Consider the following 26,286-nt stretch of genomic DNA (forward strand, 5'->3'; position numbering starts at 1 on the left):
CTCCTAAACATGCCAGGAACAGACCTAAAACATAAGCCTGTCCAATGTGCAACAATCTGATCAGGAGCTCTGCGACCTATTCAAAGATACTAAGGCAGGCCTTCAACTCACTCCTAAACATGCCAGGAACAGACCTAAAATTATATTGTGTCACCACCACTGGAAGGATTCACACATACGTACCAGCAGAGCTCTGAAAGTGCATTTTCAGGGCTTTCATGTCTGTCACTCAGGACTTAAGGCAACCACTAAACTTCTCACCCCCCATTACGTATGGCCTGCGTTACAGAAGGATTGCCAGCAATGGGTTCGTGTGTGCCTAGGCTGACAATGCAGTAAAGTTCCACGCCACATCCACGTGCCCATCAGGAACTTTCTGGAGACAAAAGAGAGATTTGCCCATTTTCACACTGACATCGTGGGACCACTGCTGCTGTCAGACATGCAGCACTATTTTCTAACAATCGTAGACAGATTTACGCATAGGTCAGAAGTGATCCTAGTGGACAATACCTCCACAGAGATACTGGCAGTGGAATTCATGTGAGCACATCTTGCAAATCCAACCCCAGCCAGCATCATGTCATGACTCACAACCAACATCTGTGCACAAGGAATTGTCTACCAGCACTCATGTCGTGCTTTGTAGAGATGGAGTCAGACCAGCACTTAAGCCTCATTATACCAGCCCCCACCGTGTCCTGGCTCGTCATGGCAATTTGTAATTTGTTAGGGAAAAGTTTGGAAAGTGAGATTAGGGTGAAACTGAAAGAACTTGGTGTACCCAAACCCAATCCACACATTAATCAAGAACAAAGAGTGCAAATCCAGGCGAGAACAAATACATAATTTCAATGGAACAATGTTCCTGTGCAGGAACGTGGTTAGCCAGCAGCATCATATTTCCCAATGTTTTAGCACAACAAACTACAAAAATAATGTTTTGGAGACATCTTTAGTATGGTGTGTTATTATTTTAAGTGGATATTTTCATAATACACAAGTATAAATACGAAACCCAACAAACACGGCATGTTAGCTTCGCAAAACATAAATCAGCTTGGGGACTACTCAGTGTGCTTCTGTCAACCAGTCACAGCACAGTACCTGTGGTGTCACAGTACATCGCTATTTCATCACACTAATTCATAAATGCCGCGGATTGATCTACATTACTATGTACTGCAGAAATGATTAGCATTTCAGTCACCTTGATTCAGCATGTATCCTGTTGCCTAGTAGGCAAAGTGTTCATCATGTGTCCTGATAATTTGTTCCATGCATGATGGCACTGACACATGTAAGGTGTGAATGGAATCCTGTTTATAGCCATCCATGCTGCATTCAAGTGGTTCCAAAATTCATCTGTATTGTTGGCACTGAGTCACAGCAGTGCACCCGTCATATCACCATATCCCACACGTTTTTGATTGGCGACTGTTCTTGTAATCTAGTGGGCCAGGGCAAAAGGCTGACATCCTGTGACACCAAGAGAGCCAGTGTTCATGCAGCAACACGTGGCCGTGCACTGTTCTGCTCTTGTACTAGTATCAAGGACGACACAGATCTGTCCTGCAATGTCATTCGGATGAGGTCTCGATGTTCTCAGGAGGTGGTCTGGGAGTTGCAACCTGACCCATCTCGTCATGCTCTACAGCTTTCTGTGAACTATTCTGCTCACACCTGCTGCGCTGTCAAAACACTGTCCCACAAAAGCAGCAATTTCCTGGAGGAATGTGTTGTCTTCTCTCATGCCAATAATGTGCCCTCTTTCAAACTCACTAATTTGATGTAACGGTTCCCCACATGTCTGCAAAGCATTTTGCATGTCTACTCAAGTCACACTGATCCATTACATTCAATTTATAGCAACAACAAGAGCCACAGGCACATTTTACTTGTAGGTGATGTTGTGCAGTGATATTGATATTGACCTTGAACCTTCAGACCGACATGGTTCAGATGCTAGTCATTTCTACAGAACATACTAATGTACATGTCATGTCTAGTTGTTCAAGATGTTCTGTTTTTTTCTGAACATGAGTGTACATTGCATTAAAGATCTTCCCAATACTCATCATTTTTAGTATTGTTTGTTGTCATAGTGTGTTACAAAACATGACGTTGGCTGCTTAATATGTTACCTATAGATTTTGTTTTGGAGTTTGCTTTTGGCATTATTAAGTAGTTAATTATGGAAAGGAAATACAATGTATAAACATTTTAGAGAGCCCTGGCACCATAACCATAAATGTTGCAGCCATCATGAATAGGGAAACTATGAGCCACGCCTGTGAAGCATATAATATGTTAAAGAACCAAGAAGGAAAAATAGGATTATAACACCAAGAATAAGGTTATCCGAATAACTGGGTGTCAGAAAGGGATGCTGTCTATTGCCCCTACTGTTCAGTCAATAAACTGAAGAAAATGACATAAATAAAAGGAAGTTTCACAAGAGATTAAAATTCAAGGTGATTGGATATCAATAACAACATTCATTGATGACATTGTTACCTGTACTGGAAGTGAAACAAAATTACATGACTTTTTTGAATGCTATGAAGAACGTTACGAGTGCAGAATATTGTGTGAGAGTAAACCAAAGAAAGATGAAAGCAATGAGAAGCAGCAGAAATGAGATTAACGATAAACTAAACATCAAAACTGATGTCCATGAAATAGGGGAGGGGAAGGAATCCTACCTTGGAAGCAAAATAGCATATGACAAACAAAGCAAGGAGGATAAGACAAACACAGCCAAAGAAGGCGGCATTCCTGGCCAAAACTAGAACCTACTGATATCAAACATCAGCCTTAATTTGAAGAAGAAATTTCTGAGAAGGCGTGTTTATTGTAACGAACCATGAACTATGGGAAAACCAGAAAAGAAGCCAACTGAAGTATTTGAGATGTGATGTTACAGGAGGATGTTGGAAACTAGAACTGATAAGAAATTAGAGGTTCTTCGCAAAATCAACAAGGAGTGGAACATGTGGCAAACAATAACAAGAACGAAGGTCAGTATAGTATGACATGTTTTAAGGCACGAGAAGAATAATTCCCCTGTTTTTTGGCTTTTAGGCCTCCTTTTTTCCACAGTCACAGTTGTACACATAGTATACATTAAACTTCCATAATACTCCAATGACTTTAAAGACCAGTTCAGAAACTGTCATATTCGCTGTTACAGAAGCATACTAATCAAGCCTCCAAACTCGACCTTAGCAGACACAGTGTAGGTGATGGCTGAAGACAGCTAAGAGTAGTTCACAGCTAACAGTTTAAGTCTGAAGCTCACAAGAACTCATATTATACTATTTAAAACCAGCAGTATGAACAGTTAGTACCAGAAGTAAACATTAATGGCCGCACACTGATGAAAATTAGAGAACTAGTTTAGAAATTACAAATTGATGCTAAACCTACAAAAAAAAAAACAAGCATATGAGCTATAAAAATATGTAATAAAAACATCTGAGATTGTACTAAAGATCAAAGAGAAGAAACTTGAGATAGTACCTTGTGCAAAATTTTTGGGTCTCCACCTTCATGATAAACTAACTTAAGTTGTATATTAAATTCAGACTGCTATGCATTGTAGAAGTTAGCAAAAATTGTTAGTACTGAAATCCTTTAAGTTTAAGAAAAATGAGGCAGTTCATTAATAGAAAACAAGAAACTGCTGGAAACTAAGAACAATTCAAAACAGGACAGTTTCTTATGAGAAAAGTGTAACATACATGATGACATACCTATTCAATTGTCTTTAAAAAAAATCTTCCAACTAAGGAACATAAATGCTATTAAGCACAGAGACAGAAATATGGAGAAAACTCCATTTTATTCATTAAATGAATTTTTCTGATAAATGATAGTAAACCCAAAAGTATGATGCGTGCAAAAACAAGAAAACAGGAGTAACTGTCATTCAATTTTGATAAACTATACCTACGCAAATTTAAATATAAAACAATTTATCATAAACTGTAAATCTAGAAATCATCTGCTTACTTTTCTGTAATTGTTCTATACATACACTAAATTATAGAATACACTGTGTGTTACATTCCATCCTGGATTTTCCATTGTTTTATTCTATAATCACAATGTCAAGGCCTATCTTTCACAATATGATCTGTATCAATTTAAATGCATCAAATGGCTGAATAAATAAATATACTATGTAAAATTACTTGAGATGCAAATACAAAATGGAGACATAGATAATCAAGAAGAAGCATTCAGCGTGTTATGCCCTTAAAAGCATCTCTTAACTGTGTTGACCTAAAGACAAAGAGTATTGACGTGCATGTTGTCTGATGGAACTATCCCCTAAAGTAATAAAGTCTTTTTTTTTTTTTTTTTCAGCGGAAGTGGGTTGTAAGACTATTTTGTAAAGTGGGTAACTGTATAGCTTTTGAAGTCTTACACTGACTTCCCAATACATTTACTCCTCAATGATTTATGTTGCTGATGATAAAAATTAGTTTCGGTTGAACTGTGATTTACACAGCCATAATGCAAGATGTAAAAATAATTTTCAAGTAAGCATTTCTCCTTTTCTATGGTTCAAAATGGAGTTTTGTGCACTGGTGGGGAGATGTTCAAGAAGCTCCTGCTTATTATAAACAAAGTAATTGGAAATCTTTATTAATTCAAAGGAAAATTAAAAACTTTGCCTCTTTAGCCACTCTTTCTACACATTATCTTCATATCTAGATTAAGAGATTGAAAAGTTCTGTTAATTACAAGGGAAGTGGCAGTGTTTGTTGCACAGGGAAGTGGCAGTGTTTGTTGCACAGCTACATGACAAGTAATTATATGCTGTTAATAGGACTCAGCACAAGAAAATATTTTCTTTGAAAAATACCTTTGTAATCAAGTAAACATGAAGCTACTAATAGCAGATTAACAGAACTTCATAATAAAACTAAGGAGGAAACAACATTTTTTAGTGCTGCAGCTTTCTGAAAAACTTACTCAACATGTTAAATTTAGATTGCTTAATCATGAATAACATTAAGCAGTGTAGTGATAATTTATTCTTAATGCAATTTAAAGATGGAGTTTCTATCATTTCCATGTCTTTTTTTGAATGTATACCTTGACTCATTCAGCATCGCTGTAGGTTCTTTTTCTTGATGGGAGCTATGGAAAATTATTAATGAATGACTTACTAATTCATTCATTGATTCTATGTGGAGAAAGCAATATTTAAATTCATGAACTTGTTCTGAGAGAACTAAACAAGAAGAATTATGCTGTTAATGTTTCCTGCAATATTGCCAAATCAAGGTGGCATTAAAGGCATTCCTATTGCATGGATGTAGCCTTATCTTAATAACAAAAAATAGAGGTTCATATTAGCATATGGTGTAACTGGAATGAGATTAAATTCATAGTGGGGAAGGCTGTCAAGCATGATGGTGCTTATGGAACAAAGTGTGTGCATGAACGCATGCATAACTGGATCTGTGAACAACGCTGATAATTGTCATGGCAGAAGCATTGTTTGGAAGAATGTGAGGGCATATCACCTCCCTTAGGAGCATGCCTAGCAATATATAGTAGCATTCAAACCAACCTCCGGGTTGCAGAAATTTTTATTACTTGGTGAGTCTGATAACATTAGACCGATGGTTTAAACTTGTATGCAATGAGACAATGAAATTCTGCTTCTGAAACATTGCTCTCCCCTAAATTACTCTGAGCAAGACATAATGTCATTTGTCATCTGTGAACACACTATGATGAGACAAAAGGAAAAACATAGTGTCGGGAATAGGTAGAGAGAGATAAAGGCAAATGTTCCGAGTTCGAGTCTCAGTCCTGCACACAGTTTAATCTGCCAGGAAGTTTCAGAGAGAGATACAGTTGCTGCATACTTACAATTAATAAAAGTGGTATCATCTGTTGCTAATAGAGGAAAGAATGAAATCTGAATGTCTACTTCTAAATGAAAACTAACTAATTTTTCTACATGAAACACAACAAATGTAATTTTGATTGTGTTATAGCCTTTTTTCGTAAGTTAGAAAATATAACAAAGAGTAGCTTGCAGAGACCAACATATGGACATTTTGATTACTGACTTTTATAATATGAAACCATTTCTCACACAAAATTTTCATTCTACAGGTACCTTCGGAATACTGTGCGCTGGAATAATCTTCTTGATTGTCTTGATAAAGGTGCTAATCAAACTAAGAACAAACGTAAAGCTGTAACACTCAGAAATGGAGCTGAATGTGGTGGCAATAGTGCCATTGTACAGAAAATACTCAAAAGGCATGGCCACAGACAAACTGGTGATCCATCTTTTTCAATTACTTTGGACCTGAAGTGTGTGAAGCAAATGTCACCTCTAAGACTGCAGTCAATGGAGTGGCTGCCTAACCAAACTACAGAGAAGAAGGAAAATTCTGGATATGATTTCAATCTTGAGATGAAAGTGAAGTGCATACAAGGCGAGAGCTGTCTACAGATATTCCAGTCAACAAAAGAATGTCTTGTTGTCCAAAACAATTGCAAATGCTGTTAAAATTGCCTCCTGTTATCATGACGATCCTTGCAAAAAAATCATTTTTTTTTTTTTTAACATTGACATTGTCCTAACTTCATCCCATGTTTTGAAAAAGTATGACTCTGTAAGAAACGTATTTGGTCACATTTACACAGCTCTTTAATCATACTGCCTTAGTAATTTGCTTCCAGTTGCACCTCTAATATGTAACTAATGTTATTTCATTTTTGTTTATGTAAACTTGTAGTCAGACTATTGTTTCTTGTCAACTATCATTTACATAGAGCTGCATGAGAGAGTGAGGCAGACAGACAGAATGTGGAGGTTTGGAGATTTCTGTGGACAGACTGGCGGAGGACAAAATAGGCTGGTTTCATGCTAATCACACTGAAGGAAAACACACTAGTACAGTCTGGAAGTCATCCAGTATATCAGATACGAAGCTCAAAATAATTTATTTGTAGAAATAATGTATAGGGATATGCCACCGAGAGGGATATGCCACCGAGATTGTAATATTGGACTCCTGTTTGAGAGGAATGGAGTTCAAATCTCCATTACGCTGTTTTAGCTGAGGTTCTCTGTCACTTCCCTAAATCACTTCCTGCAAATACATGGGTATTAATTGTATCAGAGGAATCTTCAGTCAAGAAAACTAATAAATGAACCACAATTGGTGATCAGTCTTCAGGAAATGAAATGCATAGTAGTGCAGATAGAACTACTCTTCAGAACAAATAGTTCCTTCCTTGGGGAGGAGAGAAGGTAGGTTGTGGAAGGTTAAAAGGAAGAACAAGTCAGACACCGGGATGAGAGAGATCCACTTGTAGTGTGGACGAGGGTAGACAATGATCAAGGGAAATGTCAAGAAAGAGTAGATCATTAGCACTGTACCAGCTTCACTCCATTATAAGGACAAACCTCATAAACAGGGTGTTTCACAATTCCTAATACAGGCTTTAGGGATTGTAGAGGAGAGTTAGTAGATAAATTTTTGATGAGGAGCCCATGTCCAGAAATGTACTATTTGGATGTAAAATAAGTTTGAAGATTAGATCACTTTCGAATCTCTCACTCTATGTGATCTACAAATGCTCCATGTGGTAACCCTGCTCTTCATTGCACACACTGTATTCATTACACATGGTGTATCTGCTGCAGCAGTGATTGTAAACAAAGAGCACATTATGTCAGGGGAGTGATGATGGCAGCCTGTTCTCAGTGAGGAATCTGAAAGTGATCCAAGTCTTCAAACTTATTTTACATCCAAATGGTACATATCTGTACGCGGGTTCCTTGTCACAACTTTATCTGCTGGACAATACCTAGAAGCTTGTAATAGGAACTGTGAAACACCCTGGACATATTTAATATCCACCAGGTAATTAGAGTGAGTACAATTAAGACTTATTAAAAATAAGTGGGAAGCCATTATACATGATGATATCTATGTTTATTTAATGTCAGCTACAGAACAAAGGGACATAGAGTTACTAATGTCCAGCCAAGATTTGTTCCCTACAGCCATATCCTTAGCAAGATGAGGAAGACACCGTGCAAGGGCAACCAATAATTTATTTCTAAACCTAGCATGAAGCATGTGTGTGTTGCACAATAAATGATTTATCTGGACATGTTGGAAAAATCTTTAGACATTGATAATTCTTTTATTTAGTCTCAGGCAGATTCTGCTATGCAGTAAACTGTTATGTAATGACCAGTCTTTCTGCCAAGAAAGATATATTATTTTAATATGTATATTGATCTTCTTGACAATATTTAAATTTAAAAAATTGTTAAAAATTTTTCTTCATGCTATTAGCTACTTCATTATCTTTAATCTTGTACAAGTACACCATTTAGATTTCTTTTCATTTATCTATTATTTGAGAATTACATCCTTATTTTATTCGAAACAAGTATGTATACATATATGCATATGTGAGTTTGAACCAATTTTCCAACACTTTCTTACATTGTTGTTACCTGAGGAGTTATCTGTCAGGTATAAGTCTACTATACAATCTCTAGAGGAAAATCTCAGTACATGCTCTTGTCAACTTGTATGGAACACCTCTGCTCTTGTAATATCTCTTTATATTCTACTAATTATCCCTGCACAATTCTATGAGTGAATTACGTTTCCTACTTGATCATCTATATACTCGGAGAATCGATGCGCAAAGTAGTACAGTACTATTACTATTCCATGAGCGCCTAATTACTCTTTGTAATATTCTTTCTGGTGTGTTGAGATGACTTCTAGGATGTTCTCCGTGCCGAATAGCTGCATTGAATAATTGTAATTTTGCTATCAAGATTACTGGAAGAAAGAGATTGAAAATATATTGTATGCTACTCAAGAAAATATATACAGAGCATTTACATCAAAGGTGTGTAAGGAAATTCATTATATATGTACTCTCTACTTGGAAATTTGCACAGAGGTGTCGTTTCGTTGGTAATCAGAAGGGAACTTCCGATGAATTGGAAACAAACCTGCAATTATTAGATCCAAGTGCGCCATTATTTCCTCAGATAATTAAACTCTATCAAAGCGAACTTTCCGCTTGATCTGAGGTTCCTCAACTGACTACGCAATGCAAGAAAACCAAGACATTTTATTTACACAGGATTGCAGATCGCTTCGAATCATCGAGACTATGGACAAAGAGAGTCATCATCCGATTCTTATTAAACAAGTAAAGCTTAATTATAACTTTCTTGAGCAACTGTGATGATGGTGATATGCCTGCTTATGAATGAGATCATTAATAAAATACTAATAACTAACTTTCCTTCTCGCCAGCAACCAGGATAAACACAATATTATTTAAAATTATACGCTTAACCATCCATCATCTCAGCTATCACATAAGTCTATTCAATTTTATAACTAATTTGAAGGAAATTTCTGTATCGTGACCTTCAGTCAATATGCATCTTCGTACTTCTGTATTAACTGTACTTACACTCGTTCTAAGAGCAGACACTGTGTCAAACCTCTATGCAATTGTAGATTTGGATGCCCTCTTTTTTTCCTTCACACACAAAAAAAATATGGTACAAGTCATTCCCCCGATGGATTCATCTGACCCAGGTATAGACCATCCATTTCATGGGCTTGCCTATCCTCATATCTCTGCTACATATATGAATTAGTACAGATCATTCCTCTCGTGGATTCACCTGACCAAGGCATAGGCCATCCTCCTACGGATCCATCTATCCCTTTTCCTCTCCTACACCTATTTTGCAATTTCCATCTTTGGCTCTCTTATAGCTACTAGATTTAAACAACACTTGACTATTTGAGTATTTTCAGTTTACTTATTTCCAGTATACTAGGAGAACATTAGCACCTCATCTTCTGTTCTATGAAATCCTTCATCGTGAACCTTCTAACTCCTACCCTGCATAACATACTTCTTGTTGAAGGTAAGTTAACATACAATCTTGTTAGCTTATTAACTCTTCATGCTATGTCTTGTTCTGTTACGTATGTTAGCGCACCATCAATATTTCCTAGCCTTCTACTTCCTCCATGGACTGTCCTCCCTTGCAACACGTGGTGTGACTACAGGGTTGCCACGAGTTTTCCCAAGTGAAATTCCCTAATATTTCCCTAATTTCCAGTCAAGGTTTAGCATTTTTCCCTGACAAATTCTGAGATCTAAAGGGTATGTAATGACATTAGCTGACAAAAAAAAGTAAGGACTTCTGTATTTCTCCCACTTGTGAGCAAAAATCTTAAGTACTATTATAAACATCTTTTGTAATGAACTGTTTTTAGATGGAGAAAGCAAGCCAAATGGTATGTGTGTTTCATTAAGACCACTGTTGTTTAATTTCAATTAAATGAAACACATTTGATGACAAAAATAAGCATTTCCTTCGAGTTGCAAGAGATTTAAAATACCTTCACTGATTTCAGAAATACCTCAGAAAAAAGTAGGCCTCTTGAAAGAAGTGTATAAGGCAGCGAAGAGTTGTGTAAACTGAAACTATAGGTGACTGCCAATAAAATGTTGGTTCTACTATGTTCATCATTGTCAGTTATTACCCACTGTGTTACGTCTATTATTTTACAGATACTGTGTGATTTTTCTTTCGAGAAATATATGAGTACATGTGCTCAGCCGACCACTTTTGTCATGCTTGGCCTCCCAAGTCCCCAGACCTCAGCCCGTGCGATTATTGGCTTTGGGATTACCTAAAGTCGCAAGTGTATCGTGATCGACTGACATCTCTAGGGATGCTGAAAGACAACATCCGACGCCAATGCCTCACCATACCTCCGGACATGCTTCACAGTCCTCCGGACATGCTTCACAGTGCTGTTCACAACATTATTCCCCGACTACAGCTATTGTTGAGGAATGATGGTGGACATATTGAGCATTTCTGTAAAGAACATCATCTTTGCTTTTCTTACTTTGTTATGCTAATTATTGCTATTCTGATCAGATGAAGCGCCATCTGCCGGACATGTTGTGAACTTTTGTATTTTTTTGTTTATAATGAAACACCATGTCATTCCAAGCATGTGTGTCAGTTTGTACCTCTCTATCTACATTATTCCATGATTTATTCAGTTTTCAAATTTATACTGACTTTCAGATCACCCGGTAGAAACTACTTTCAAAGTGCCAAAATGTAATACAATAAATAAAATGTCTATAAAACGGCACACTGTACAATATAATTGCGGTTAGGAATCTATCACCTGTGGCCCCTGGCTTGCTGAGGAGCACCTCTGTCCTCAGTCCAAGGACAAACCATGAAAATCCACCGCATTGTACCACACACAGAGTCCTGGCCTGCAGGCAGATTGGTGAGGCTAGATCTGATGGGCAGGACCTGCACATTAGTGGGAAACGATGGGCTTCATATCGGCAGGCCTGATCCATTAGAGATACCTGCAGAAATGGCCTGCGGTTTTGGCCACATGTTGTTGTCGTTGTTGTGGTCTTCAGTCCTGAGACTGGTATGTGTGGCTAGCTATTCACATGTCACAGACACCATATTGATGAAACGAGACCGTGGTGATCAATCCATGCAACAGATAGCTTGCGCAAATATTCAAAGGGTCAATACTAATAATAATGAGCTTATGGCATTGGTGGCCAGGAGACCCCTCGCGGGGCAGTTCGGCCGCCACTTCACAAGTTCTTTAATGTAACTATGGTGACTTGCGAGTGAATGAGGATGAAAGACGCACAACACCCAGTCATCTCGAGGCAGAGAAAGTTCCTGACCCCGACGGGAATCGAACCCGGGACCCGATGCGCGGGAAGCGAGAATGCTACCGCAAGACCACGAGCCGCGGACGGTCAGTACTAATGTGAATAGGTAACAAATCACTGTAAAGGTGATTGCTGAGCCACAGACAGACACGCAGAAAAGACAACCACACTCTCACAACTAAATTTTCTGCCAGAGCCTTTGTCAGAAAATGAGAACACACACACATTTGCACAATCGCTCAGACACATCTCATGCACTCATGACTGCCGTCTCTGGCCGTGCATCAATATCTCTGAGAATCAGATACAGACAAACCACCCCTCATGCTCCCTGATTCTCGTTAGCAACTGCCAGGTTAAAAGCAAGAAGAGGTGGCAGCACTGACTGCAAGCTGAGGGGAGTCGTATGAAGGAGAGAAGCAGTAAGAATGAGGGAGTAGTAATCAGCTGCACCTAGCCAGCAATGATGCATGACTTCTCAGTAAGAAAAATGGTTGCATCTACAACAGAAAAATTTTTCCAGTGTTTTTTTCCTGACACATTTTGAATTCCCTGATTTCCAGAGCTTGTGGCAACCCTGGACAAATGTGTATCACCTAATCAATATTCCACTGTTGTCATCGCCATATGTGAAATATTCTCCAGTTCAAATCCTACTGTTCTGGATTGTAACTTCAATTATGTGGACTGTAAAGAGAAGAGACCGTGCACTAGGATGGTTATCGTACTCCTGAGAGAAAAGGAATAAAAGGGAACTGACAAGGAAAGGAGACAGGCATGTTAGGATCGAAGAAGAAAAGGAAGCAGTACCTCATAGATAGTTCCTTTACCACCCCTCACCCCCAAGTACCCTATCTGCCAAGGTACCTCACTGAGGTGCTGGAGGAGGAAGGTGTTCAGCATTTCCTAGAGAGTGGCTTTGTCACAGTTTCCCCAGCACAGAAACCCTAAAATTGAACCTAATAAACCCCTAGGAAATGCAAGAGAAAGGGAAGTATTTTCACATAAGTCGTCAAATTGACACTATAATTGTTAAGTTGGTCTATCTGTCTGTCTGTCAATACTTTAACAAGGTGATACCTCATACATATAAACCCAACCATACTACTATATTCTTTATTCAGCTTTAAAAAATGTATAAAACTGATTACATTTTCCTCATAATTCTGAAATAGTCATTTGCAACATTCAAAGTTTATTGAAAAGCACATTGTCATTGCTATTTCAGTTTTCTATATGTTTCATAGTGCTATATATTCCTCCAACTCCTAATACTATCACAAGAGAATAGAACTAACTAAATTCGTTCTTATTCTTAGTTTTTCGTGTACTACATGTATGTGGTAACATGCAATTAAATAAATGATGTGGAAATTTTAACTGTCATATATTCATGATAAATTTAGTTAATAGTAAAGTTAAATTTATGGACTAATTGATTTCCTGTTATCTTAACATTGTGGTTCCATAATCACAAAACAAGCACTAGGCACTATGCATCTGGCTATTGTAGATGTAGGGGTCTACGTGACAATTTTCATTTCAAGCTCAGTTTCCTTTTGTTTTCGTACAGGTATTTTTTACAGAAGAAATGATAGTAGAGGGTATTACTTTATGAAAAGATAACAGCATAGTTGAAGAATAAAGAAACTGTCTCAGGGAAAACTAAAAGGAGAAATACAAAACAATTTAACTGGGGCAACCAATGGTTATCAATCCAGCAAATTCACAACGTGCATGAACTCTCTTGGGGCCTTGACTCTTTTAAGCATATATATATATATATATATGGTACAATCCTTTATTTTGTCCTGTGTCAGTGTCTACCAAATATACTGGTTTCAGATGTGGTATGTTTTGCACTCTGAATGGTCCCTTGTAGGGCTGTTCATAAAATATCAATATATCGATATTCTTTTCTCCTGGTATATCAACATCAAAATGGCAACACTGTGTGCTGATATTTTTATTTTATATTATATTTTTTCACAACTTTCAGTAAACATCTGAAGCTGTTCTTTTGAAACACTAGTAGAACATAATTTTACTTTAACTGTGTGAAGGATTCTTAGTACTTCTTGAGCTTTCATCACATCAAATCTTCCTCTTTGAATGTGTGAAGCAAGCATAGGTGGCACAAAAGAAGTCTGATTGTAATAGAGGGTGACAGTGCGAATGGAATAACAAGATTTCCAATGTGAAGAAATAGCACACCTGTTGAGTTAAAAAACAATTTTCAATGCAACTAGTGTGCTATTTCTTCACACTGGCATTCTTCAAAAACAGTTGCTGAAAATAATGAACATAAATCTGAATGACAAGACAGGTCTTTGTGGTGGGCAGAGATGTGTGAGAGGAAACTCAGTGGTATTGATAAAACTGAATGTTTAGCTTCAAAATGCTATGTTGATACCAGAACTGCTAGGTCACTGGAGGTGGCAAAAATGAAAAGAGGGGAAGTCAACATGAAGTATTATAGTATTTGAGGGTTGTAGCATCGCGCCTTAGTACCTGAATAGTGTAAATTCGCGTAGTCGTCTGTCTTCTGTTTTTGTTGTGAACGGCCAGTGTCGGTTGGTCAGTCAGTGTGCTCCCTGCCGCCGTTGGATAAGCAGCTGCAGCAGCAAGTCGTATAACCCTAGCTTACTTGTTTGTTAGATAGCTTAATTAATTTCTTTGCGTGTTTTTGGGTACTTGCATTGTTTAATTCATATATTTCAGGTGTATTATAGTATTTGACAGTTGTAGCATCGCGCTTTAGTGTTTACTTCGTAGATTCTTATTTAAATTGCGTGTGAGTTTCGTATAGTAGGTGCAATTTCGAGTTTTAGTTACTGTAATCGTAAATTCAGCAGATTGTAGTGCAGTCGTTAGGCATTTTTACAGGTTAGTTGATACATTCTTTGCGTGTTTCGCTTGCGTTATCTAGGCACGGACTCGTGTTTCAGTAACTGTTGTTCAACATCGATTAGAATGGACAGGGACTGCGATTGCTGTGTTCGGATGAGGGCTGACTTGGCATCCCTTCGCCCACAGCTGCAATCGGCGCTGACTTCGGTCGCGCAGCTTTAGGCTGTTGCCAGTGGGCACCATTGTGGGGAGCCGGACTTGGGTATCACGGGGATGTCAACCTCGTCCCGTCTGTCCCCAGATCGGTCTGCCGCTGTGGTTGCCCCGGTTGCTGCCCGCAGTGGGGCTGAGCCCTCGCCTGTGGTTGATTGGGAGGTCGTTCCAAGGCGTGGCAGGCAGCAAAAGGCGTCCCCGGAGGCTGATCAGAAAGCCTCCCCGGTGCGTGTGACAAACCGGTTTCAGGCACTGTCTCTGGCTGAGCCAGATGCAGCTGCCTGCCCTGTTTCAGAGGATCATTCTCAGCCTTCAAGGTCTGGGAAATCGCAGAGGGTGGGCTTACTGGTAGTTGGGAGCTCCAATGTTAGGCACGTAATGGGGCCCCTTAGGGATACGGCGGCTAAGGAGGGGAAGAAATCCAGTGTGCACTCTGTGTGCATTCCGGGAGGAGTCATTCCTGATGTGGAAAGGGTCCTTCCGGATGCCATGAAGAGCACAGGGTGCAGCCAGCTGCAGGTGGTGGCACATGTCGGCACTAATGATGTGTGTCGCTTTGGATCTGAGGAAATTCTCTCTGGATTCCAGCGGCTATGTGATTTGGTGAAGGCTGCCGGTCTTGCTTACGAGATGAAGGCAGAGCTCACCATCTGCAGCATCGTTGACAGAACCGACTGCGGACCTTTGGTGCGGAGCCCGGAGGAGGGTCTGAATCAGAGGCTCAGATGGTTTTGCGACCGTATTGGCTGCAGATTCCTTGACTTGCGCCATAGGGTGGTGGGGTTTCGGGTTCCGCTGAATAGGTCAGGAGTTCACTACACTCAGCTGGCGGCTACACGGGTAGCGGAGGCTGTGTGGCGTGGACTGGGCGGTTTTTTTAGGTTAGAAGGCCTCGGGAAAGTGCGGGATGGGCTGCAATGTCAAAGGGTGCTTGGCAATTACAGGACGTGCTTGGATCAAGGAACAGTCGGAATTATAGTTGTAAATTGTTGTAGTTGCGCTGGAAAAGTCCCTGAGCTTCAAGCGCTAATAGAAAGCACAGAAGCTGATATCGTTATAGGTACAGAAAGCTGGCTAAAGCCTGAAATAAGTTCTGCAGAAATTTTTACGAAGTCTCAGACGGTGTTCAGGAAAGATAGATTAGGCAGAATTGGTGGTGGAGTGTTTGTGTCTGTCAGTAGTGGTTTAACTTGTAGTGAAGTCGAAGTAGATACTCCGTGCGAATTGGTGTGGGTGGAGGTTATACTTAACAGCCGAATTAAGTTAATAATTGGCTCCTTCTACCGACCCCCAGACTCCGATGATACAGTTGCGGAACAGTTCAGAGAAAGTTTGACTCTCGTAACAAATAAATACCCAACTCATACGGTTATAGTTGGTGGGGACTTCAACCTACCCTCGGTATGTTGGCAAAAATACTTGTTCAAAACCGGTGGTAGGCAGAAAACGTCTTCCGAGATTGTCCTAAATGCTTTCTCCGAAAATTATTTCGAGCAGTTAGTCCACGAACCCACGCGAATTGTAAATGGTTGCGAAAACACACTTGACCTCTTAGCCACAAACAATCCAGAGCTGATAGAGAGCATCATGACTGATACAGGGATTAGTGATCACAAGGTCATTGTAGCTAGGCTCAATAACATTTCTTCCAAATCCATCAGAAACAAATGCAAAATAATTTTATTTAAAAAAGCGGATAAAGTGCCACTAGAAGCCTTCCTAAAAGACAACTTCCATTCCTTCCGAACTGACTATGCGAATGTAGACGAGATGTGGCTCAAATTCAAAGATATAGTAGCAACAGCAATTGAGATATTCATACCTCATAAATTGGTAAGAGATGGAACGGATCCCCCGTGGTACACAAAACAGGTCCGAACGCTGTTGCAGAGGCAACGGAAAAAGCATGCGAAGTTCAGAAGAACGCGAAATCACGAAGATGGGCTAAAATTTACAGAGGCGCGAAATTTGGCACGTACTTCGATGCGAGATGCCTTTAATAGGTTCCACAATGAAACATTGTCTCGAAATTTGGTAGAAAATCCGAAAAAATTCTGGTCGTATGTAAAGTGCACAAGCGGCAAGACGCAGTCAATACCTTCGCTGCGCAGTGCCGATGGTACTGTTATTGACGACTGTGCCGCTAAAGCGGAGTTATTGAACGCAGCTTTGCGAAATTCCTTCACCAGGGAAGACGAATGGAATATTCCAGAATTTGAAACACGAACATCTGCTAGCATGAGTTTCTTAGAAGTAGATACCTTAGGGGTTGCGAAGCAACTCAAATCGCTTGATACGGGCAAGTCTTCAGGTCCAGATTGTATACCGATTAGGTTCCTTTCAGATTACACTGATACTATAGCTCCCTACTTAGCACTCATATACAACCGCTCACTCACCGATAGATCTGTACCTACAGATTGGAAAATTGCGCAGGTCGCACCAGTGTTCAAGAAGGATAGTAGGAGTAATCCATTTAACTACAGACCTATATCATTGACGTCGGTTTGCAGTAGGGTTTTGGAGCATATACTGTATTCAAACATTATGAATCACCTCGAAGGGAACGATCTATTGACACGTAATCAACATGGCTTCAGAAAACATCGCTCTTGTGCAACGCAGCTAGCTCTTTATTCCCACGAAGTAATGGCCGCTATCGACAGGGGATCTCAAGTTGATTCCGTATTTCTAGATTTCCGGAAAGCTTTTGACACCGTTCCTCACAAGCGACTTCTAATCAAGCTGCAGAGCTATGGGGTATCGTCTCAGTTGTGCGACTGGATTCGTGATTTCCTGTCAGGAAGGTCGCAGTTCGTAGTAATAGACGGCAAATCATCGAGTAAAACTGAAGTGATATCAGGTGTTCCCCAGGGAAGCGTCCTGGGACCTCTACTGTTCCTGATCTATATAAATGACCTGGGTGACAATCTGAGCAGTTCTCTTAGACTGTTCGCAGATGATGCTGTAATTTACCGTCTAGTAAGGTCATCCGAAGACCAGTATCAGTTGCAAAGCGATTTAGAAAAGATTGATGTATGGTGTGTCAGGTGGCAGTTGACGCTAAATAACGAAAAGTGTGAGATGATCCACATGAGTTCCAAAAGAAATCCGTTGGAATTCGTTTACATCTACATCTACATCTACATCCGTACTCCGCAAGCCACCTGACGGTGTGTGGCGGAGCAGAGTCTTCCACTGGAGTTTATCTATCATCTCCGTAACGCTTTCGCAATTACTAAATGATCCTGTAACGAAGCGCGCTGCTCTCCGTTGGATCTTCTCTATCTCTTCTATCAACCCTACCTGGTGCGGATCCCACACTGCTGAGCAGTATTCAAGCATTGGGCGAACAAGCGTACTGTAACCTACTTCCTTTGTTGTCGGATTGCATTTCCTTAGGATTCTTCCAATGAATCTCAGTCTGGCATCTGCTTTACCGACGATCAACTTTATATGATCATTCCATTTTAAATCACTCCTAATGCGTACTCCCAGATAATTTATGGAATTAACTGCTTCCAGTTGCTGACTTGCTATTTTGTAGCTAAATGATAAGGGACCTATCTTTCTATGTATTCGCATCACATTACACTTCGCTACATTGAGATTCAATTGCCATTCCGTGCACCATGCGTCAATTCGCTGCAGATCCTCCTGCATTTCAGTACAATTTTCCATTGTTGCAACCTCTCGATACACCACAGCATCATCTGCAAAAAGCCTCAGTGAACTTCCGATGTCATCCACCAGGTCATTTATGTATATTGTGAATAGCAACGGTCCTATGACACTCCCCTGCGGCACACCTGAAATCACTCTTACTTCGGAAGACTTCTCTCCATTGAGAATGACGTGCTGCGTTCTGTTATCTAGGAACTCCTCAATCCAATCACACAATTGATCTGATAGTCCATATGCTCTTACTTTGTTCATTAAACGACTATGGGGAACTGTGTCAAACGCCTTGCGGAAGTCAAGAAACACGGCATCTACCTGTGAACCCGTGTCTAAGGCCCTCTGAGTCTCGTGGACGAATAGCGCGAGCTGGGTTTCACACGATCGTCTTTTTCGAAACCCATGCTGATTCCTACAGAGTAGATTTCTAGTCTCCAGAAAAGACATTATACTCGAACATAATACGTGTTCCAAAATTCTACAACTGATCGACGTTAGAGATATAGGTCTATAGTTCTGCACATCTGTTCGACGTCCCTTCTTGAGAACGGGGATGACCTGTGCCCTTTTCCAATCCTTTACTTGATAAATAGTACAATTCTCAAGGCTGTCAATTCAACTAAGTACCTGGGTGTTAAAATTACAAACAACTTCAGTTGGAAGGACCACATAGATAATATTGTCGGGAAGGCGAGCCAAAGGTTGCGTTTCATTGGCAGGACACTTAGAAGATGCAACAAGGCCACTAAAGAGACAGCTTACACTACACTCGTTCATCCTCTGTTAGAATATTGCTGCGCGGTGTGGGATCCTTACCAGGTGGGATTGACGGAGGACATCGAATGGGTGCAAAAAAGGGCAGCTCGTTCTGTATTATCACGTTATAGGGGAGAGAGTGTGGCAGATATGATACACGAGTTGGGATGGAAGTCATTACAGCATAGACGTTTTTCATCGCGGCGAGACCTTTTTACGAAATTTCAGTCACCAACTTTCTCTTCCGAATGCGAAAATATTTTGTTGAGCCCAACCTACATAGGTAGGAATGATCATCAAAATAAAATAAGAGAAATCAGAGCTCGAACAGAAAGGTATGGGTGTTCGTTTTTCCCGCTCGCTGTTCGGGAGTGGAATAGTAGAGAGATAGTATGATTGTGGTTCGATGAACCCTCTGCCAAGCACTTAAATGTGAATTGCAGGGTAGTCATGTAGATGTAGATGTAGAAGTGTTCTGGACAAATCCGATATGTGACAAAACTGAAAGATGGACCCACTGGATACTTCTTATTGTGCCACTTACATGCAGTTACCACTATTAGCAAAGTGGTTATCAAAAAGTGTGAATGTGCATCATTTTCCTTTCAATTCTTGCACTAAAGGGGATAAGCAGGCTGCTAGTACTTAAATAAACAGCTCTAAAACCAGCGGTATATTTACAATGTGCTGCCGATATCTTTATCTATATATTTTTTTCTGTCAATATAGCGACACTTTTTTTTTGTCATATCAAGAGCCAATATTGATATGTTTTCAAATATTGATATATTGGATTCCAGATGTTTTTAAAAATATCAATTGTCCGAGTCCCCTGTAATGAGGAAAAGAATTATTTGTCTTCTCCTTTAAGTTTGAGCAATGACAAAAATTATGCACTAATTCCAGATTGTATATTTGAAAGCTAGATGAAATATCTTCATCATTAAGAGTCTTGATTCTTTTCTGTGTCGGTGTATGCAGATTCTCCTGCATCCTCTCTTGAAGTTTTTCTGACAGTCTCTGGTGATAATGACCAGGTAAACATTTTCAACAATGGTTCTCCTAATAAATGTCTTATTCATAATCTCTACCACAATCCCATTGATATATGCAGTAGTTCATTTAGTTTTATCTGAAATTATGGAACTAGTTTTGCCTATGTAGTATGTTTAGTAGAACAGTAAGTCCTGCACATCTGTCCTAATTCCTTTTGTTGTTCTGCAATGTCTTCCTTAGAATGAGTGCTTATGTTTGTTAATTCTACTTTCTCTTGCACTATATGACTTACAAATTCCTGTAACCATCCCTTCAAATTAGATACAGTAAAGCCTGGTTGTTCTAATTATTTCCCCGAATTCTTTGCATTTTTCTAACACTGTAATACATTTGTCTTTGAGATTTGATACTTAACCTGTTCGAATTCTTTAACAGCAAAACTGATCGGCATCATTAATCTTGCCATAAAATTCTTGAAACTGCTCTTTGACTTCCTCTGTAGCTAAATTGCTTTGGTTATCTATTTCAACTACTTCCGTAACTTTGTCAAAGTATTTTCTAAATTTGTTAACTTAAGTTTCCCTAGTGGGCTCTAACTCAGTGCTTACATCTTTAATTTGCTGCATCATGGCTTGTAGCCAGTCCACAGCCACTGCCGCTATGCTCTTGTGTGAGCACTGGCATATAATGCAAATACACCCTTTTCTTTTGTTTACTTTCTACTCAGTTATGTAAATTGTCGCCTCGCACAGTTTCCACTAACCTAATAACATAAAAACACTGTCAGACTGTCTCCATAAGATGTTTTACAGATTAGAATTTCAACAGCACGCCCTTTCCGTCAATCTACACCATCCGGTTGATTAGCAGATGCAACAGTGTGTACGATGTGACACATTGTGATGTGTTGTACCACCTCGTGCAGCATATGTCACGAAAGCAGTGATTCAAAAACTGCAATGTGGCGTACCGCAACACCCGCAAAGCATTACTCAGCTACAACTGTATCACTACAGTTGACATGATTCAATATCATCTCCGAACCCACCGAAAAAGTCTTCAAATTTTATTACTTGTCCAGAATATATCAGTTCACTTCCTTCATATTATTCTGTAAATAGCTTTGGACATCCATGTATATGCGTTTAGTCTGTTTGTTTCTTGTTGCTCTTGGCAACACCGTTATGTGTCACTTATTAAGCTTCAAAATCTTGGAAATTTACCCATTCTTTATCTTCTTCCTTTTCACCAATGCTCTGAGTCCTGATCACTGGGAGCCAAAATGAAGTGTTTTTGACTGTCTTCCTGTATGTTTGGAGCTGAGTGTGAACACTCATTTTGATCTGTCACTTGATGTATCATATATTAATTTACTTTCAATGTAACTCAGTCACTGTTAATAATCTTCTTTACATAGAGGTCCTGCAAAGCAGCATCTTGTAGAACTGTGCATAAGCTCTGTAAAGGCTTGAAATCTTCCTCTTTGCAGGAAAAGGAAGGAAAAACAATATCTACTCTAATTATGAAATGGCATCAACATTTCATCATTGACTATCTTCTTTTTTTTCAGTTGGTGTACAGATCACAATTACTTTGTAACTTGGAGCAGATACAATTTAATTCAAATATAACACCTTCCTCAAAGAGTCGACATGCAGCAGTTCGTACGTAAGTCACATTTCATTTTAGAGTTGCCTTTGTTCGTTGCTGTTTACATTCTTGGAGAGGGTGTCCACTCCTTGACAGTCAAGACACCACTCAGCCATGATAGAAAAACATAAAAGGCCTCACCCACAACAGATGAAAACATTTGCTCGCCGTCATGCCTTGCCAGTTACACGAACCGCATGCCTCTCTGTTTAATTCTGCACAAACATGAAACAAAACACCATGCATATTACGACTTATTTCCTACCTAATGCTACTTTACTATTTTATCACGATCATCTTTCCTTATCATAAATAGTGAGTGGGAACTGTCATTTGTCTAAATGGCATGTAACATATGACGTCCCATGCCCCAGATTGGGTGAACTACCAATGATTAAATATTTTTCCACAATATTTAGCAACTATATTTGTCATATGTAAAAGAAACTCTACTGAAAGTCAAGAAATAATGCGAGTAACATAAGTATTATTATTATCATCTTTGTTCTTTTAGGGTATCAGGGTGAAACAAAATGCACTGGACACTATCTTGCTTTGCTTTGTTCGGATAGGGCACCATTGTGGACAATCTACATAAGGTGTGTACATATTTTATTATTTGAGCAGTGAGCTCCAATATATGTCTAATGTATTTCTGTTGTTAATTTTAACTGTAACCTGCACCACCTATCCCGTTTGCTTGTCCCATCGTTTTCAATAGAATTTCAGACGCTGCGCCGGCAGCAAGCTGAACATTGCTGGACGGCAACAATTGGCCACCATTAAGCAGCAATTTCAAATTATCATAACTATTATCCTGTTCTTTCCACAGCTGACGCTGGAGCTCGGCGATGTTATTTCTTTCATTTGTGATCTGTAGGAAACAGGCATTTTCAACGTACTTAATGATTTATTCGGATGATTTATGTCACTAAAACATAATTAAATAATACGTAGGTCCTTATGTATTGAAAATGATGAAGTACTTTTTTATGTATGTATATGGCCTATAATGATTAACTGTTTTTGAGCATGAATTCGTCTAAGTAATTTCAATAATTGTATAGGATTCCATGCTAGACTTTTGTGTCAGTAAAATCTAAGAATGATACGTGCCTTTGCATATCTTTGCAGTGAAATCAAAATCAAATTAAAAATAAAAACAAAATATATATTAAATAAAATAAAATAATAAAACCCTACATTCACATTCCAGTCAACAAAACACACACAGTAATAGGTTATAGATAGATACATTACAAACAGTACAGCTAACATTTGAGGTCAAATAATCTTGCTATGCTCCGTACAAAGTAACTCTGCAACATCACTCAGAGTGTCATCTAAAAAGCAAAAACCATGCACCACACATTAAAAAGAAAAATTCCAAGGACAATGTAAAACAGTTTGATGCATTAAAAAAGATATAATGAATTGAATAAATAACTAAATAATACACAACTCTAAGATTACAACAGTAGCTGTGACACACATGATGTTGGGTTCACATCATTGGACACTGAGCTAAGTGAATTCTTCCTCGTAGCAGCTTTAAACACAAGAACAAATATGGACCATCAGAACCAGAACAGTAACACGTTTTTCTCATAGGCATTGCATATTCTGTTAGCAGGCATCCATTGTTTCATCTCAACTATCCAATAGATCACAAAAATTGTCACTGAAAAATAGTAACTCCCCTGGCTATGAGTGTATTTCAAACAAAGTACTGAAAAACTTGAGTTTTTCCCAATGTATCAAATGTTCATATAACATATGGGAATGCATGTGGTTAATGTCTTCAAAAACCATTGAAATTTTGGCAAGTGAACACCCCATAACTGCTACCAAAATATCAGGGGTTGTCAAGACTGTCACCTGGCTGCATTCCCATAAGTTATTTGAAGGTATTGAAATTGTTTGCTGACTGGACAGTACCTTCCATTTTTCTTTGTAACCAGCGGATGAGTGAAGACATATTCCCTAAAAGACTGGAAGTATGCAAAAGTAAGATCCATTAATAAATGTATCAATAATGAAATGGTTCTGGGCGGCACAAATCATAATAACGGAAAATCAAGAATAATGACAATTTTATGAAAAGAACAGACTGCCAGTTGCCATGTAGAGCAGATATTGAGTAGCAAGAACAAAACATAAAACACACATACTTACGCAAGCACAACCGACACGTCCACGACCACTGTCTCTGAAGCCAGACTGCACACAGCAAGTGTGCCTGATAGGAGAAGCAATCTGTGGGTGATGGGTGTAAGGAAGACGCTGGGGCAGGAATGCGGAGAGACAGCAAGAGAGGTGGGGAAGGTGTAGAGCTGCTTGTGGGAGCATGCAGGGATGTGGTGGAGATTTGGTAGGGCTCCTAGATGCAGTCGCAAGATTTGTTTTTGGGGAGGGGGGGGGGAGGAAAGAAGTAGAGGAGGAAAAAAAGACTAGTTTGTGCTGTGTAGTGCTGGAGTGGGAGAGAGAAGGGGATAAGTGGTGAAAGACAGGGACTAGCTGAGGCTGAGACCAGGACAGTTATAAGACCACAACATATATTGCATGGAGAGTTCCTACCTGTGCACAAAACCCAAAGAATGTCTGTCTTACATAAATGTCATTGTCTCTGATACTAATGGATGACAGAGAAACTGAAACTGTAAGCAGCAGAGCAAAAGGAGAAATACTGAACTCCATTTTCCTCTGCAGAGGAGGGTCCATGAGTATGGCCCCAATTTAATTCTTGCTCTTTGCACAGGCGAGTGAAACAGAAATTAGCATTAGTGGCATTGAGAAACAGCACAAATCATTAAAACTGAACAAGTTACCAGGATATAATGCAATCCCTATTATATTGGACAACTGAGTAAGCTCTCTTTTATCCATTATATACCATAAATCCATAAACAAAAATCTTTTCACATAGTTGGAAGAAACCATCATCATAATAACCACAGATCAAGGAACTCAGATGGTCTAAAGTTCTTGATGACAAGAATGTGTGAAGTTGGATTGCAACCTTCTAACTTCTTTTACGTAGACTTACTTAATATGCACAGCTGATCTTCTTCTCTGGATAGCCGGCTGCATCAGTCTCCAAAACTTCTTTTCCAAAGAATGATGCTAGTTAAAGGAATATATATGACTCTCTCTCTCTCTCTCTCTCTCTCTCTCTTTTTCTCTCTCTCTCTACTTGTGAAATAAGTAGGTACTCGAAGAATACTTTTAGTTCACTGTCGGTGTATTTCAACTTCCATAAAGAACAAAATGATCATTTCTCACATGAACACTAGACTTCTTGTAAGTCACCGATGTCTTCTCACATTAGACACAAATTAAGATATATTTACCACATAGTTGATTCTACAAGCATGGAAATTGTGAACAAGTCTTGCCTCTAGCACGTCTGTATTAAAAGTTACTAAAAATCTTTTTTTCAACTCAACTGTTTTTTCGTCACTACAAAAGTAAAAGTTATAAAACAGCACCGAATAACACAGAAGTTCTTTGGGGCTGCCATGTTCTTTCATTACAACTTCCTTGTCGCGACTGACAAGTACTTGTTGGTGCCGTTCGACCGCCGTGTCTACAGTCTTCTCACAACACATTTCAGACCAGCACACACCGACAGGTGACGTGCAGTAGATAGGCTCTCTCAAACTTATATTTAAAATATCACGTGTTCGAGACGGTAAAAGGCTGAGTGGTTCTAGTATCTATGCGAAAATTCTCGAAACACTACATATCCCGCTCCTCAGTTCGAACATATGATACTTCATACATAATCATTATGTAAGAGGTGAATTCAAGTTCTAAGGCCTCTGATTTTTTTTCTAATTAACTACTCACCCGAAGTCGATGAAACTGGCGTTACTTCTCGACGTAATCGCCCTGCAGACGTACACATTTTTCACAACGCTGATGCCATGATTCCATGGCAGTGGCGAAGGCTTCTTTAGGAGTCTGTTTTGACCACTGGAAAATCTCTGAGGCAATAGCAGCACGGCTGGTGAATGTGCAGCAACGGAGAGTGTCTTTCATTGTTGGAAAAAGCCAAAAGTCACTAGGAGCCAGGTCAGGTGAGTAGGGAGCATGAGGAATCACTTCAAAATTGTTATCACGAAGAAACTGTTGCGTAACGTTAGCTCGATGTGCAGGTGCAATGTCTTGGTGAAACAGCACACACGCAGCCCTTCCCGGACGTTTTTGTTGCAGTGCAAGAAGGAATTTGTTCTTCAAAACATTTTCGTAGGATGCACCTTTTACCGTAGTGGTCTTTGGAATGCAATGGGTAAGGATTACGCCCTCGCTGTCCCAGAACATGGACACCATCATTTTTTCAGCACTGGCAGTTACCCAAAATTTTTTTGG

General features: G+C 39.4%; 1 protein-coding gene across 1 annotated transcript in view; it reads left to right on the forward strand.

The window, feature by feature from the left end:
- The window catches only part of LOC126339003 (uncharacterized), an 83,155-nt gene extending 75,012 nt beyond the window's left edge, over nucleotides 1-8,143 (forward strand). The window contains exon 5 of the mRNA XM_050001595.1: nucleotides 6,142-8,143. Coding sequence (XP_049857552.1) covers nucleotides 6,142-6,544 — 403 coding nt within the window. The 3' untranslated portion in view covers nucleotides 6,545-8,143. The remainder of the gene's footprint in view (nucleotides 1-6,141) is intronic.
- Nucleotides 8,144-26,286: the final 18,143 nt, after the last annotated feature.

Source organism: Schistocerca gregaria, chromosome 1, assembly GCF_023897955.1.
Source record: "Schistocerca gregaria isolate iqSchGreg1 chromosome 1, iqSchGreg1.2, whole genome shotgun sequence".
NCBI classification, from domain to species: domain Eukaryota; kingdom Metazoa; phylum Arthropoda; class Insecta; order Orthoptera; family Acrididae; genus Schistocerca; species Schistocerca gregaria.